Raw genomic sequence first — 16,313 nt, 5'->3', positions numbered from 1 at the left:
AAGTACTATTTTCTCTTAAATTTTTCATTTTCAATAATATTAATTGTATAACTCATCTTAAGAGATTTAAAGTGTTAATTACTTAAATAAAAGACACTTAAAATTTAGCAAACAACAAATGCATTGATTACTAAATATAATGAAATTAAAATTAAAAATAATATTTTTCAACATAAACTTGATAATGTTATTATAATTAGAAAAGTGATAGGATTAAAAGAAAGTTATGAACTTACGATATTTCAGATATATTTTATAATAAAAATAATTTTATAATTTAACGTAAAAGTCACAAACTTGATATTTCATTATAATATAGACTAAGAATTTACTTTATAAATAATTTAAAATAAATATATATATATATATAATGAATATTGGTAAATTTCTATAATCTTGTAATTATCATTAGGCAGTGTTGTAGTACGAACATGAGATATTCACAATATAATTATATAATATAACTAAAATTTAATAATTTATATACATAATTTTAATGACAAGACATCTAAATAATAGAAGTTCCATAGTATCCTAGACAATCTAATAATCTTATCCATGGCTCATTTTCTCCTTCAATGTCTTTTTGTTTCAAATTCTAAAAATGCCAACAGAATCTTGGGTATCTATATCACGGTCGTAAAAGGTTTCTTTCACGTGGTGGGAAGTGAGTGGTCGGAGTATGTTTAGAGACTAGCCGATACACTCCCCTGTCAAAGTGTGAGAAGGAGGGAGCAAACGAGTGGAACAATAGGGGAGGGGATGAAGATAGAGATGAGTGGTTGGGGGCACAAGCAAGCCGTGAATTTAGCTACAAAGCTGATCAGAATGGCCCACTTGTCTTTCTTATCCACGTCAGCTCAGCTCTATCCTTAATTTGGTTGGACACGTAATCTACAGGTGTTATTCTATTTTCAAACAAATATCTAGGATACAGTATATATTATTTAAATATTAATCTTGATTTGTATTTTTATATAATAGCTGATTTTACAAATTACATATCCATATGATAATGCTAGACCATAAACCAGGTGGCTGTACAAGGAAACATTGACTAAGTATTTTCAAGGTTGTCCAGATCTAGTGCTGGCAGTATATCTTTACAGTTGGAGACAATTGATCCTTGGTTGTCTTAACACCCCCGCGAGGTAAACGCAGATGATAACACGTTTAGCTTGGATCGAGAAAGTAGAAATTGAGACCGAAAGAGACTTTTAGTGAAGAGATCAGTAATATGAAGAGCAGAGGGAACATATTGAATTCGTAGAGCACCAGCAAGAACCTGTTTACGCACATAATACTAATCAAGTGCAATATGTTTTGAGCAATTGTATGAGACACGATTAGAGGACATAAAAATAGCAATGCGATTATCGCACAAAAGAGTAGCCAGAGTAATGGAGAAATGAAGATTCCGCAAGAGATGAAAAAGTTAGGTGAGTTCGGTAGCAGTCTGAGCGAGAGCTCGAGATTCAGATTCAGCACTAGATTGAGAGATAGTAGATTATTTCTTGGAGTGCCAAGAAATAAGATTAAAACCAATAAGAAATAGAAAATCAAAAATTGATCATCGAGTGTCGGGACAACTAATCTAATCGGCGTCTGAATAAGCAAGTGATTTCTAGTCACTATTAGAATAGATATTAAGATAAAAATAGAGAGTACTTTTTAGGTGATGTAGAATGTGTTTCACAGCTTGATAATGATCATCTGGTCTCAACTTTAATGAAACTTTCAGTCTTATGATCAAATATATACAACCATTCGACTTATACCTTCACTTCTGGATGGTCTCTCCATCAACTTAATATTAATAACGTTTTTTTACATGGCACTCTCAATGAAGAGGTTTATATGGATCAACCTCTCGATTACGCTAATGATCGCTATCCTAACCATGTGTGTCGTCTCAATAAATTCTATATCATATCAAACAAGCTATTCAGATTTGGTTTCAACATTTCAACATGCTTCTCATAAAATTTTATATTCAACTCGAAACATAACGAATCAATGTGAGAACCCAAAAATAAAGCTCTACAACTTGAGAATATAAAACTTTGCTGTCAAAATCTCTCCATCCATAGTTCTCCATCCCGCGATTTATGCTAACTACAATAATTACATACAGAATTCTCCAAGTCACGTACAATATACTCCTTTAAAACCTATAAAGTTTGAGCTGGAGTCTTATTGGATTTCACTTATTTATTTCTATTTTTGTTAATTTAAACCTTATACTTTGTTAAAGTATAAGGTTTAATAAAAATTTGGGATGTGAAGAAATAATAAATAAATCATTTTAAACTAACAGCATTCATCATTTCTTAAAGCCTTTTTGTAATTTGAAAAATCAAAATAAAAAAGAAAGAAGAAAAATGAAAGTAGAAAAGAATCTCGTATATTTGATAATTTGAGAAATAATCCTCCCAATTGATCCGTCGCATCTCATTTTATTTCATATCAATATACAAACATCACAAACACAAACAATATTTTTTTAATTTTTAATTTTTAAATTTTTAAATTTTTCATCTAATTATTACTTAATCATTACAACTTTCACAAACTTCCAAACAAAATACAAAAAACAATTCAAACTTTTTAAATATCAAAATAAAAATAATATTAAAAGTTATTTTCAAATAATATTTTTATTTAACTTTTTCTCTCTTTTTATCTAAAATTTATAAAATATATTAATTCAAATTATTTCACTATTATTCATAAATCATCTCATATTATCTCAATATCTAAATGAGGCCTAACGTGAGGAGACTCTATAAATAGTAATGAGTTGGAGAGCAGGGCTGAACTCCTACATATCAACATTAAATACACCCGACAAAGTGACAAACATTTTTTTTTTTTTTTTTATACGTTTGGAGAGGGGAGTTTCGAACTCAAAACCTCCATTTGGAGAGGTTGAAGGTTAGTGCCAATCAGACTACATGTCTTTGGTATACAAAGTGACAAACATTAAATGTTAAATAAACTATACAAAATAAGAGAGACACAAACAAAAGTTAAAGTGTTTAAAATATGTTGTGATATTGATTCATCTTCCGCAGTATAATTTACAAGGGTTAATGGTATATTTGCCAATTGATCAGATAACATAAAACTACTTTATTAACAACGCAATAAAAGATAATATAAAAATAAATAAAAATAAAACAATACTTACCCAACTCACAGAAAGTGGGGGTGGTAGAGTAGATCTCCTTCCTCTTAAAACTAGTCGTGGCTAGGGGGCCACCATGGAAGTAAAGCGATTGTTAAAGAGCTAGCCCATCACTCTTGACCTAGGTGGTTATGGAATCTATCATAACGCCGAAGAGGTGGTTCTATAGCCACACCGAGTGGCCGTAGAGCTAATGGAGGATTAATTGTGCCGTTAAACATTAAAATGAGGTGGTCCTAGCCCCCAACAAAGGCTGCTTCTATAGCTGCTCCACCCCCAACAATTAGTGATCTAGAACCAGATCCGGATCCGGATATCCGGCCATAATCAAATTTAAATTTTAAAAATCGGATAGTTATCCATCCGGATAAGCCCGGAAAAAAATTCGGACGATAACTGGATGTAAACCTGGATATCCGGGTTTATTATTTTTTTTTTTTTGTCTTTTTTTTAAAGACTTTTTAAAACTTTTAAAAAATTTTAATAGTACTTTTTTTAAAAAAAAAATTAGATATCATGTTTAATACCTAGATTTTTAAAAAAATATATTTTAAACACTTTTTAAAAGTTTTTTTTTTTAAAAAAAAATCTTTTTAACTTTTTAACAATTCAAAATGATTTTTTTTTATAGGCCTTTACGTTTTTTATTTGTTTTATACAAAATAAATAATAATACATAAACACACACAATGCATTTATAGTACATATTACATTGTTGTTTACATCACAATGCAAAACATCAATTTACATATAGCAAAATAAAAAATAATACATCACAACAAGATCAAGATGCAACACTTAATATTATCTGCCTCCAATATAAACTTATTCAAACTGATCGTTTCAATTTACTTAATACTTACTTAGTCGGTGATAAATAATAACAATGTACATCAAGAATCAGAAATTAAGATTAACTTTGGTGGGAATGCTACTCCAAGCATTAATTTATTACAAAACTAGTGAAAAATATATCAGAAATTTCCAATAGTCTTGCATGGGACAATCACTTATGCATGCATGTTAATTAATGTTGATATATATATATATATATATATATATGACTTCGACGTGTCAAAATAAGTGCTCGAGAAGTTTGTGAAAATACGCCTTCTGAAAATAGTATATTTGCGTAACAAATAGATTAAATCTAAGGCGACTTTAAAGAAAAAGAAAAATCAGAAAAGTATTGCATGCATGCATGATTAATGTTAATATTTTAGCAAAACCTTTCTCTTAAGTCATGATTTTGGAAGTTAAGATGAGATTACCTGGTTTAAATAGTAAAATGAGATGAGATAATTTGTTAAGAGTAGTGAAATAATTTGTGAATAATAATAAATGATTTGAATTAATATGTTTTGCAGTGCTTTGAGAGATGAGAGATAAAAAAAAAAAACTGAATAAAAATATTATAAAATTAAAATATTATTAGAATATACTTTTTGTAAATTTTTTGTTTTGTTTTGAAATTTGAAAAAGTTAAATTATTTTTTGTATTTTTTTAGATAAGACCCGATTACGGATAATCGATTACATAACCATATTTATAACCGGGTCTATACTGGATCCGAATTCATCTTACCCACCTGGGTCCAATCAAGGCAGATAACCGCCTGGAATCACTTGGATTTTCTAGTTCTGGACCGAATCGGAAAAAAATCCGGTCCGATTGCACACCCGTGTTAACAATGGTGGTTGTGGGGCATACAAAAAATTAATTGGATCATTCAAAATTTAAGAGAAACACTTTAATCACAAAGAGATTTTACAAAAAGTAAACTTACAAATTGACATTTGTTTGATGTGATACTTTAAATTGTAAATTTAATTTTATTGTAAAATAAATATTTAAGATATAAAATAAATAATAAAATATATTTATTTCCATTAGCTTAAACTTTTGAGACAAGTAGTGATTTCACATGGTATCAGAGTAGAGATCCTGAATTCGAACTTTGATTCTACACTCTACCACATTTAATTATATTTCACGTGTTGAGTCATTCATTGATGGAGAGTCTGACCTACACGTGAGAGAAAATGTTAAGATATAAAATAAATAATAAAATAAATATTCCCATCAACTTAAACTTTTTTTATAAGTGGTGATTTCACAGTATCATATAAAATTATGTTAATTTATGAATTTATTTTTATAGAATATCTTTATGACTGTAGTACTCATTAAAACTTAAAAAGAGTAACGATAAAGATCAAAACTTAAAAGAGTAATGAAAATGCAATCTTTTTATACAATTATTTTATAACTATATTATAAATGCAAGATATTTTTGTAAAATAAAATTTTAGGTATGTCATTATTTTACAAAAATACTACGAACTTAAAAAATAAGTAATAAAAAATGCTAAAGAATTTTGTCCCTACCACTGGTCAATTTTAACGAGCAATGTTTTAAATTGAGCCAAAGTTCACTTTCGATAAAAAGCTTTTGCAAAAGGAAAAAAATATGAGGACTGGTTTTGCGGTATAATTTCAACCCGCATTCTCAGATACCTCTAGGTTTGAAAATAAAGAAAGAGAAACGAGATGAACATAAAGACTCGACTGCTATGGTTCGGTGTAGGGATTTTGGTGGGAGGAGCTGCGATTTCCCACTTCATCTGGAGAGGCTCGAGGAGCGATCGATACGCTCTCGTTTATGATGTAAGTGACCTCTCTTATGAAACCGAAACAATTAAATTAATTTTGAAGTTTGTTCCAACTCTTAATGGCTTCGTTTTTCCTCCTGCAGATGAAGCTGCAATTGGCTGCTTTGGAAGCCAGAGTGTTGAAGCTCGAGGCAGTCTCTTTTCCGAAGTCGAGTCCCGCTCAGGTAACTTCTCCTGATGATTTTCAACTCCGTCTTTAGTTTCTTCCCGAACCAAATTACAATTCCTGATACTCGTAAACAAACTAAGTACCTTTCGTAGTGTACGTAACTTCGCGAGAAGCTTCAGGACAAGCAAGCACATCTAGACTGTTAGAAACCTGTTTGGGTGGCTGCTTATATCAAGGGAAAAGTGATGGAAATGGGGATAGAAGGCTACTGCGTTGGAAATGCAGTAATGCATGCGATGTGTTTGACAAAATGTAAAGAGATGAACACAGGGAAGAAGATGATGAAAATATGGAAATAGTATTAGATAGTCACGCTGGAATTCTTCGAGGGAATTCCTTCCTCCAGACAAACAAAACACTTCTAGATTTCAGATGGTCCTCCATCTCCTTCCTTCTCTGACTTATACCCCCAGATTACTACAGCCACGACACTCTAACAGAAAGGAAAAATAACTAAAATTACTGACACAAAACACATCACATAAGGTGAAACGCATAACTTAACTAAAATAACAAAACACATCGTTTTATTCTTCCATCTTCAAACGACACCGCATCTGTTCCAACCATACGACACCGTTATACTCAGGTTCATAACATAGACACCATTTTTCAAGTTTTCTTTAATCTCAAGAATCAAATGTTGTTTTTCAATTTCTAGGTTTCGGGCTAAGGACTATAGCCATGGGTGGTTGGTGTCTATCTTGATTGATGCCTTTTTATGTGATTTTTATTTTCTTTTGTTGCTTTCGTTTTGGGTTTAGTTTTCCAGGTGAACTACAGAATGGATATGGAATGTAAATGTTATGAATTGAAAAGAGAACAGATTTATTGAATTTCTAGTGGCCATGGAGCTCTTGAGTTTTAGAACGAGTTGTATTGGTTTTGCTGTCAATCATATCTTCCTATGTAAGAAGGAGAGTTTTAAGTTTAGCGGTGGTGATTTCTTTACTCTGTAGTGGAAAATGAGGAAGGCAGCGTGCAATTGCTGTGTGGTAAAATTCATGTGAGCCATACACGGTTCGCTTAGAAGTTTTCTCTTATTTGGTTGAGGGGCAAATATGATGGCTCTTTTATGGGCAGAAAATGGTAAAAGGGAGCAACCGAAGGTGGCTAACTTACCTGAATATGACCATTGTAGCACCTGCCCACTAGGAACTGTATAGGTAGAGCCTAGACGGCGGAAAGCCACAGACACTCTCAAGTCAGGATTTGAGCCATAGAGGGGCAAATATATATGCCTCAATCATAGTAGCCATGTGTGTAATGTCCTGGCCAGCAAGTCTGTATGAGTCCTCCGAGTCAAGTGGGCAGTGCCATCGATAGAGATCAAGGGGATGGACTTAAGCCTGGCCTAGATTTACAGCTCAGACAGGATACACAATTCGGAATTAAATGGGTGGGATTTCATTGAGATTGACATCACCTTGGTAATGCGCTCCCATCTGGTAATCAAGGCATTATTTGGCCTATCCTTTGGGGCTTGGTACCAAAGGAACCCTATGCTTCTCAGTCGGTAATTAAACGAGGTTTTACGTTTGAGGAGATGAGATTGATAAATGCCGGTAGGAAGTGTTGTTAATTATTACAATTTTACCACGACGGGATCGGAAAAATGGAGAACCAAGGCATGTCCACTGGTTGTGTTTGGTTGTTGAACCAAAACTCAAGTCATTTCAAACCAATCATTGAAGAGACTCACTACTTTTTCAATTTCCCATAAAAAAAATTAAACTCATCTCAAACTACTTCATACATTTTAACCTAAAAAGTTAAATCCATCTCAATGGGACTCACAAAATACTGTTATTCACAACTCAACTTAACTCAACTCATATCAACATCTAATTGTAGCCTAAATAAACCTGAACCACAAAGGTTGTAGGTGTATATAGTCACGCTCAAAACCCAAAATCCCACATAAGTTTCAATAACTCCTAAACAATCACAAAAAAAGTAATGTTACATACCATACTCTCATCCCACCATATAAAATGTGACATTAATCACCCTTGGATCAGAAAGTAAAACTCAAAGGTTGATGGACGATAACACGTCAACACAGATGAATGAAAGTGAGATGAGAGTACTTTATTCCACAGTTTTATCTCTTTTATAACCTCAGACGAATTATGAACAGTCAATGGACAAGATTAGATCTTTTTTTTTTTAGTATTTTATTCCATTGGTCGATTGTAAATTTGTAATATATTTTAACGGCTTCAATAGCCATGCTTTTCTTGTATGGCTTGTCACTCATGCTCAAGTGTCACTCTTGTATATGCCCGTGTAATTGGGCTATGCCTATTTATATCATCAATAAAATTCTTGTTTTACTGATAAAAAGAAAAATCTGTAGAGATACCATACTCCCTAATAAATTCGAGGCCTTTACCCCCAAAACCATACGGACCTCTGCTGCCAAATATATCTTAGCCGGTCTTCAGTTCTTTCTTTTTCGCTGTCCTACTTCGATTGACAGGTGTTTTTGGCATAGCTGTTTCCAAAAACAGGTAGTTCATGGTAGAATCAGCATCTTGAATATTCATTCCCCTGCTAGCATATTGTCTGGGAAGGGTTGGTAATGGCAATAACAGCAACGAAGGTTTTGTGGAATTTGATACAACGAATATGGTCATCGATTGGCATCTTAATAATTATATGGGCCACCTAAGTAACAGTTGCACTCAGGGAGGGAAATGGATTGTGCTTCTGCTACCTTTCTTTTCCGAGCTTCAGTAAATTACTTTTGCGTGCGTTATTATTATTATTGGCCTTTTTTTTTTGGAGACTAGAAGAGATGATTCAGTTGAATCACTGTTTTGGTCTAAATTCATCGTTCATTAATGTATAGAAGTGTTCTAATGATTGCAATTTACGCACTTTTGGCAGGCTGAAGGCTAGCATTATTTCAAACACACATCTACATCTCAGACGGAAAAGAGGACTATATAAGATTTATTGTCTTCAAACATTTGTTGGATTTAAATATTTTTACTGAGATCGCGACGTACCATGGATGATCTACAAATCTTGACTTGCTAATGTCTTGCTGCCTTGGAACAAGGAAAAAGTAGTCTAAAGAAGTCAATTTCTTTTTTGTTTTACCATTATAGCACCCTGCTTTCTGTAGTATTCATGTACCGATGAACAACCATGATTATAGCTTACAGGATTTGACTTTAGAAGGCAGAGTTTGAAGTTTGACAAGTCCCTAGATTTGCTCAGGAAAAAAAAAAAAAAAAAAATTGGAACTCTTGGAATTGAATGCCGCATTCTTGGCCAGGAGATGGGCAAAATGAGCATCGGATACATTCCCAGAAAACTATGCACTATTTGCAAACATTTAGGGATCTATCCACTGAAAATTATTGCACTTGTAAATCCTGGCCTGTGGACGATGGTTGTTAAGATTTTAAAAGCTTTGGCGAATAGATTTTTTTCTTTTTGAATTCTGAATTTACTAAACCAAACGAGAAACTATAGGTAATTTGTGACATGTATGGATTATTATTGGTGATGGGACATGTGATGAAACTTTGTGACATGTAACGTACACGAGCATAAGAATTATTTTTATCTTCAAAAAGTCTTAATAATAAATATCTTTTCCGATAAACCATTTATCCTCAAAAGTTTAGGATGAAGGAAAAGAAAAAACATATGTTTTAGTCTCGTTTGGATATAGAGGTGAAATAAAATTATTTAAAAAAATATAAACTTGATATGAAAAAGTTGATTTTGTTATATGTATTTTATGCGTATCTTTTGTTTCAAAGTAATTGTGTGGTATTTGTATATTTTAAAGTTATATAAATTATTTTCTTTTATACCTTTTATACTATAAAAGTGGTTATCCTTAAGTGAATAGAAATGAACAATAACTTTATTGTTTTGTACTAGCTCTTGTATATCCTTATGTTAACAGTGAACAATGAACATAAATGAACAGTGAATAGATATCTTTAATATCCTTATATTATTATTACAATTTTGTCCTGACTATTGTATTTTACTTTCTGCTTATGCCCTTTTGTGAGTGATTTTTATTACGATTTTACCCCTAGTTCTTGTGTTGTTTGATTTTTTTTGTTCTGCTGATGCCTCTATTTGACTAAGTATTATTACTTTTTTGTCCCGATTGATTAATAGTATTTTTTCGACCACTATTTTTTTTCCAATATATATACACTTATATAAAGAAATAATCATATCTATGCCTAAAACCATTTTCTAAATCTTTTTTTTTATTACAAAATTTTCGAGAAGTTTTATTTACACAATATCTTGATTAATTATTATTTTTTATAATTGGAAAAAACTAGAGATAATTTTTTTTACAACTCTATTTGAAATAGAGAACAATTATACGAAATTTCTAGTTCAAATAAAAGAAAAACTTCTTTTGCTAAAGTGGCATTACAACAATTAGTTAGTTATAAAATGAGATTTAAAATAATTTTATGAAAATATCATTTTTCATACCTTTATATATACCGAAATCGGAAATTATTCGATAATTGATTAATTTTTATTTAATGGATTGGTAAAATTGTCATTGGGGCATTGAGAATTAGCGAGAGATCTAGACTGGGGCATCTTCTTTGTTTCTTCTCTTTCTTCTTCTCTCTCTCTCTCCCCGCTGCGCTTCTTCGCCCGATCTCACTCTCATCCTTTCTACTCCCTGACCGGAAAATCCCCCCTCTCCTCGCCGCTACCGCCGCCACAGAGCGTCAATATTCCGTATCACCTTTCTTTGCTCTTCCTCCGGCAAGTAAAGGTAGAAACGTCCCCACTCATCCACACTACCGTCCATTTTGAGGGCAACTCGATCTTTCGATTCTTTCTCTCACTCGCTTGGCCGGACCTCACATACAGCTAGCAAAAACTTCGTTCCGGCCTCCTTACTGGAAAATCGAAGGCTTGGCATCCGTTGGGAATTAGGGTAAAGCTCTTTAGTTTTCCTTGGTTTCTTGGTTTAAATGCTTCGGCCTATGAATTTACTTCATTTTTTTTAATGGCTTGAAGACGGGCCCAAAGTTTTGGATTATTTGTTGGAATTGATAGGGCCGAAGGTCCTCATTTTGAAATTAGGGTTTCTGATTGGAAGGGATTTTGGACCTATGTTATATATGTTGAATTGGGATGTATTTGGAGTTAAATCAGTGGAGATTTAAGGAAGATAAGACCTTTTTAAGAGCTGTTTTAACGTAATCAATAGAGAGCTCCTAGATAGACGATTTTTTTCCTAAAAGAAATGGTCAAGCTATTTTTTGGAGTTTCTTTGAACTGTTTTGGGGACGGTTTTGAGGATAAATTTCCTAATCGATACATTGGTTATGAGATTGGTGTTTATGGGCTACGGATTTGAGATACTGTAAACCTTGGTTAGGGGGATGGTGGAGTGTTTTACCTAGCGAAAGATGTGGAAACGGAAAGGGAAAAGAAACGATGATACCAAATCTCAATTTTATGCCCTTTAACCCTTGAATTGACAAGGAGGCTCTCTTTAACCTAACGTGTTTTTAGTATCGAAACCCTTGGGTTTTAAAACAAATAAGGTTACTAATAAATTTTTAAAAATAATGACCTATAATGTAACAAAATCCTAGCCATCATACAATTTGGATTTGGGGATAACTTGTTCTACACCAGCTTGAATAAATAACTCTTAACCATGTAGCTATTAATTTAATGAAGTGCTCATTCTAGCACGTCACATGAACTGTGGCACTGAATTTAGTGCAGGTGGCAAGTATCGAGAATCTGATTGAAATTGCGCCATCTCTTCTAGGCACCTAGGCAAGTGCAAGCCTTGCTTTCTATTTTACTGGAAAGTGCTCTGAATGATTTTTTTTTTTATTTTTTTATTTTTATAATAGATATTTTTAAGCAATTTTTTGACAATTTTATGATGGGATGATGTGAAACAATAGATATTTTTAAGCAATGGTTGAAAATGTTTATTAAAGAAGTTGTAATTTGCAAACGGTGATGTCAACAATTGCCTACGTATATGATAGGTGAATCTCTAATGTACTTGGAAGTCATTAGTAACTTTTGGACACGTACACAGAAAATTTCACATCTAACTCACCATGAAAGGTAACTGTTCCCTTATTATGCAGTTTAGATCAAATTTTTATTTTGTTATAGTTCATTATTACTAATAGTGGAAAGAAGCTCAACCAAGTATACAGGGTGTATACAAGAGTAGTTTAGATCGATTTATGAGAGAGCTCAATTTCTGTTTCATTATTGCAGACACGTATTCCTTTCATCAATTATTTTAATTGAGATTGTATTTTTTTTTTTTCTAGAAATTGCAGTTGATAATGGTCCACTGCTTTGCAAAACAATGATACATGGATCCTGAAGGCAAGAAGTTTGGAAGAGGTGAGAAGTTTCTTTAGCTATGTGTCTCTTTGTGTGCATTGTTCATCCTGTGACTTGTTTGGCTGAATCTGGATCTGCTAATTTGCAAATGTTGTCTTGTATAGAGAAACCCATATGCTCGTGCCTTTGTCTATTTCACGCTCAATAAAATTATGTTTATCGATAAAAAGAAAAGTATAAAGAAAAGTATAAAGAAAAGTATAGGCATTGCACTGTGGACATGCAGTGATTATTCCTGCAAGTAGTTGGGATGGCTCGCAACAGCTGGATTTATTTTCTTTTTTAAAGATGGATGAAAAAGTTTTGAATGGAAAGTGCTGGAAAGTTTTGATATTGGATGGTTTAAACCCTCTGCCTATGCTTTAATGGTGTATATACGCCTTTGGACAGACTTCTTGATGTTTGTGCATCCTTATTTTCCTTAGGTAACATTTGATTGGTGCCATACGATCTGATTCTGTTTTCAGTTACTTTTTCCGTTTCCATTGAGTTTCTTGGCATTTGCTGCTATTGGGCTTTGGCATTGGTCCTTTTTGTTTTTGTGTTGTTTTTTGGGTCAATGACATGCTGTCCTATTTGAACTTTAGGACCAAGGGAACTGACTGGTGCTGTGGATCTCATAAGTCACTACAAATTGTTGCCACATCATGATTTTTTCTGCAAGAGATCACTTCCTTCGTCAATTTCAGACACACATTATCTCCATGATGTTGTTGGAGACACAGATATCAGAAAAGGAGAAGGGATGCAATTGGATCAACTTATTCAGAACGCATCCTATTCCAGAGATACTAATGCACGAATACGGCCATTTGACCTGGATATTCTAAGAGAAGCCTTTCAGTTAAGGGAAGCTGCTCCTGTTGATTTGCCTCTTGTAAGAAATCCACTGCTTTGAAATGTTTATGTTGATTAAGTTTTGTTTCTTATATTTGGATGGGAATTTGTCATATGAATTGGTTCCCAAAGGTAACATGGTCCTTCGCTTCCTTCTCTGGACTGGTTACCTCTCTTTGTCTCTCTCTCCCTGTTAAGTGCTGATCTTATTTGTTTTACTTTAGGCGGAGAAGGGGATCCCCACTATTGTAGGGAAATCTAAAAGTGAGTCCAAGGACAAGGAGAGGAAGCATAAAAAGTACAAAGATAGAGGTAAGGATAATGATAAAGAGCATAAGAAGCGCAAGCATCGGCATAAAGACCGAAATAAAGATAAAGACAGGGAGAAGAAGAAGGATAGAAGTGGGCATCATGACTCCAATGCTGATCACTCAAAGAAACACCATGAAAAGGTTGGAACACTCTTATTACTACTTTGTCTTCTGAGGCACTTGGAAAGTTTTGACAATAATGGGATTTGGTTTGGTGAAAATATTTGATTAACATCCTGCCTATTTTACTTTGTACATATAGTCAATAAGTCTTTTTTAACTTTCAAATAGTATTTTCTCCATGGTAAGGTATATAGCAACAATTCACTCTTAACTATGAGGTCATTTCAATACTTGGGCTATGCCTATTTCAATATTAATAAAATGTTTTATTACTTCTCAAAAGAAAAAATATGAGGTCATTTCAATGTCTCTAAATTATTTTGCAATCAACATCTTCATTCAAGATTAATTCATAATATCTATTCCATGCCCAAGGAATGTTAAAATTACCAGATTAATAGGTTGGGTTGGAATTGAAATTGCGAATTTATCTGTGCAATTATCTGGTAATTTTGACAGGGTAATGAACTCCAGCTACTACTAATCTAGTAGTTTTGCACCAACTTCAAATATTAAAAAAAATAAAAAAATTGCACTAACTTAGGCAGTGACATAGACATTTTAAATTAATGTAGAATTTGGGTGTTGAATGCAAAATGTTGTAATTAAGTGGAATGGTGCAATTAATTCCATAGTTTTTGATGGATAGCTTGCTTATAAAAAAAGGTTTTGGATAGATAGCTGCAATTAACTCATGTAATTCAATTTTCTAATGCATTCTAATACATGAGACTTTTTACTTCATTTATTTTCAGAAAAGGAAGCATGATGGAGATGAAGATATTAATGACATTCACCGACCCAAAAAAAGTAAGGTAATACATACACAAGAAGCATTACCAACTTTGATGATTTTTGTTTTGTGTTCAATCCTAACTCTTTGTTTTTATATGAATTGTGCAAGTATTCCCAATTCATCCATGCTTATGCTTTTTGTATCACCAATAACATGTTGCAGCATAAGAGCTCAAAAATTGATGAAGTGGGTGCAATCAAGGTGGCTGGCTGAAGAGGTGGCATGTAATAATTGGATTATTATTCGCAAATGGATGTTGTCAGAGAGTTTGGAGGTGTCTTTCACTTAACGTTGTCAAATTTTTTGAGGTAAATAACATTCATTCTACTCAATTTGTGGATAGCAGCATACAATTGTATACCACATGGTATACGATTGATCCCAACAGTATAGGCTGCATTGTTATTCTGTTCCATTCATCATAATTAGATATGTTGTCAGCGGTAGAGCCTGGAAACTTTTCTTTTGGGGGCCCAGGCAAAAAAAAAAAAAAATTATGAATAAATTCTACCTTATAGAAAGATATTGATGTTTGGGGATTTTTTTTTATCTAAGCCAATGCATGAGTCCGCCCTTAAAAATTCTTATAAAAAAAATACCTTAGATATTAATGTTTAGGGATTTTTTTTTATTAAAGCCAATGCGTGGGTCGACCCCTGCATGTAATCAATAAAGCGGCTCACTATCCTCAAGTCCTATTATAACTCCCCAATGGAGGCCCAAATCACATCGAGATCTATAATCTAAAAGAACTTGTCAATGGTACGATTGGAACCCCATTGGAACCATTATAAAGAGCAAGAACTTTCTCTCTCCCAATCAATGTGGGATCCCTTACACCACCTACACACATCAGTCAGTATTGGGTATCACAATCTCTACCCTTTAAATTTTTTATGTCCTCATTGGGTCATTTCATCATTGGTGACTTGGCTAAAGTCTGACATTTCTAGTTGGATTAGGCTCTAATACGAATTGTAGTGCCCCAAGGGAGGCCCAAGCCACATTTGGTCTTATACTTCAACAGTCAATGGTATAACTAGTGCCCGATTGGAACCATTGTGAAGAGCAAGAACTTCTCTCCCAAGCAATGTGGAATCGCATACACCACCTACACACATAAGTCAGTATGAGGAGGTATCACACCTATACACATCCACACAATCCCAAGTTCCCATTACTCGGAGATTATTTTGGATTGATCTTACTTGTTTCTCTGTTGCACCTAGCTCTAGTCCACCCATAACCTCCAGTTAGCCATATAGAAACATGACCATTGTCGTTCTACTAATTTATGTCTTGTACCTAGTTAAATATGTTGCAAAATTTTCTCTTCTTCTTTTTTTTTTTTTTTTGCGTAACTAAATGTGAAAGTAGTGATTGCTAGTCATTATGACTTGTCACGGCACATGAATTATGATATTTCATTTTTATGCAGAGGAGCTTCTGCGTCACAATTGTGAGGTAGATTCACCTGGTGGACTGATGCAAGGTAAAAATTGCTGAAAAGGAACTCTCTTGTATCATAACAATGGTCTAATATAATTGGTAGTGATGTGCAAGACTCTGATACTTTGTTTCTCAGTTTCTATGGCGCATTGGGTATATCAGCATGTTCACATTATTATAATCTTGCAGCTGCTTAAGTGTTTTTTTTTTTTTTTTTTAATTCATGATTAGCTTGAGTTAGATTTTCCAGGAAAGAATAGATTGAGAAAGGGGATTGTGTACATTAGTTCTATTTTCCCTCTGTTGTAGCAATGACTAACATAACGTGTAGTTTTCCAAAGTGATTGTAAGGACTAGGACTATGTTCTCACA

The 16,313-nt window shown here is 33.3% G+C and overlaps 1 protein-coding gene and 1 long non-coding RNA gene across 6 annotated transcripts; both read left to right on the top strand.

Moving 5' to 3' along the window:
* Positions 1-5,631: 5,631 nt before the first annotated feature.
* On the top strand, positions 5,632-9,463 carry LOC118348404. The gene is made up of 3 exons (XR_004801510.1): positions 5,632-5,855; positions 5,944-6,024; positions 8,922-9,463. It is a non-coding gene; the product is annotated as an uncharacterized LOC118348404 (long non-coding RNA).
* Positions 9,464-10,602: 1,139 nt separating this feature from the next.
* LOC109021506 (mediator of RNA polymerase II transcription subunit 19a-like) lies at positions 10,603-16,313 on the top strand. Of its 5 annotated transcripts, none has more exons than XM_035690388.1 (8): positions 10,603-10,974; positions 11,778-11,831; positions 12,350-12,425; positions 13,013-13,302; positions 13,487-13,714; positions 14,452-14,511; positions 14,655-14,800; positions 15,931-16,313. In XM_035690388.1, exons 3-7 carry the CDS (start codon positions 12,395-12,397, stop codon positions 14,703-14,705), a joined length of 660 nt encoding a protein of 219 aa, XP_035546281.1. In that variant the 5' UTR covers positions 10,603-10,974; positions 11,778-11,831; positions 12,350-12,394; the 3' UTR covers positions 14,706-14,800; positions 15,931-16,313. The 5 variants fall into 5 exon arrangements, with proteins under 5 accessions (XP_035546281.1, XP_018859688.1, XP_035546280.1 ...); XM_019004143.2 differs by having other exon boundaries at positions 11,773-11,831; XM_035690387.1 differs by lacking the exon at positions 11,778-11,831.

The sequence above is a fragment of the Juglans regia genome, chromosome 5 (genome assembly GCF_001411555.2).
Source record: "Juglans regia cultivar Chandler chromosome 5, Walnut 2.0, whole genome shotgun sequence".
NCBI classification, from domain to species: domain Eukaryota; kingdom Viridiplantae; phylum Streptophyta; class Magnoliopsida; order Fagales; family Juglandaceae; genus Juglans; species Juglans regia.
This window is presented reverse-complemented; position numbering and strand designations above follow the sequence as displayed.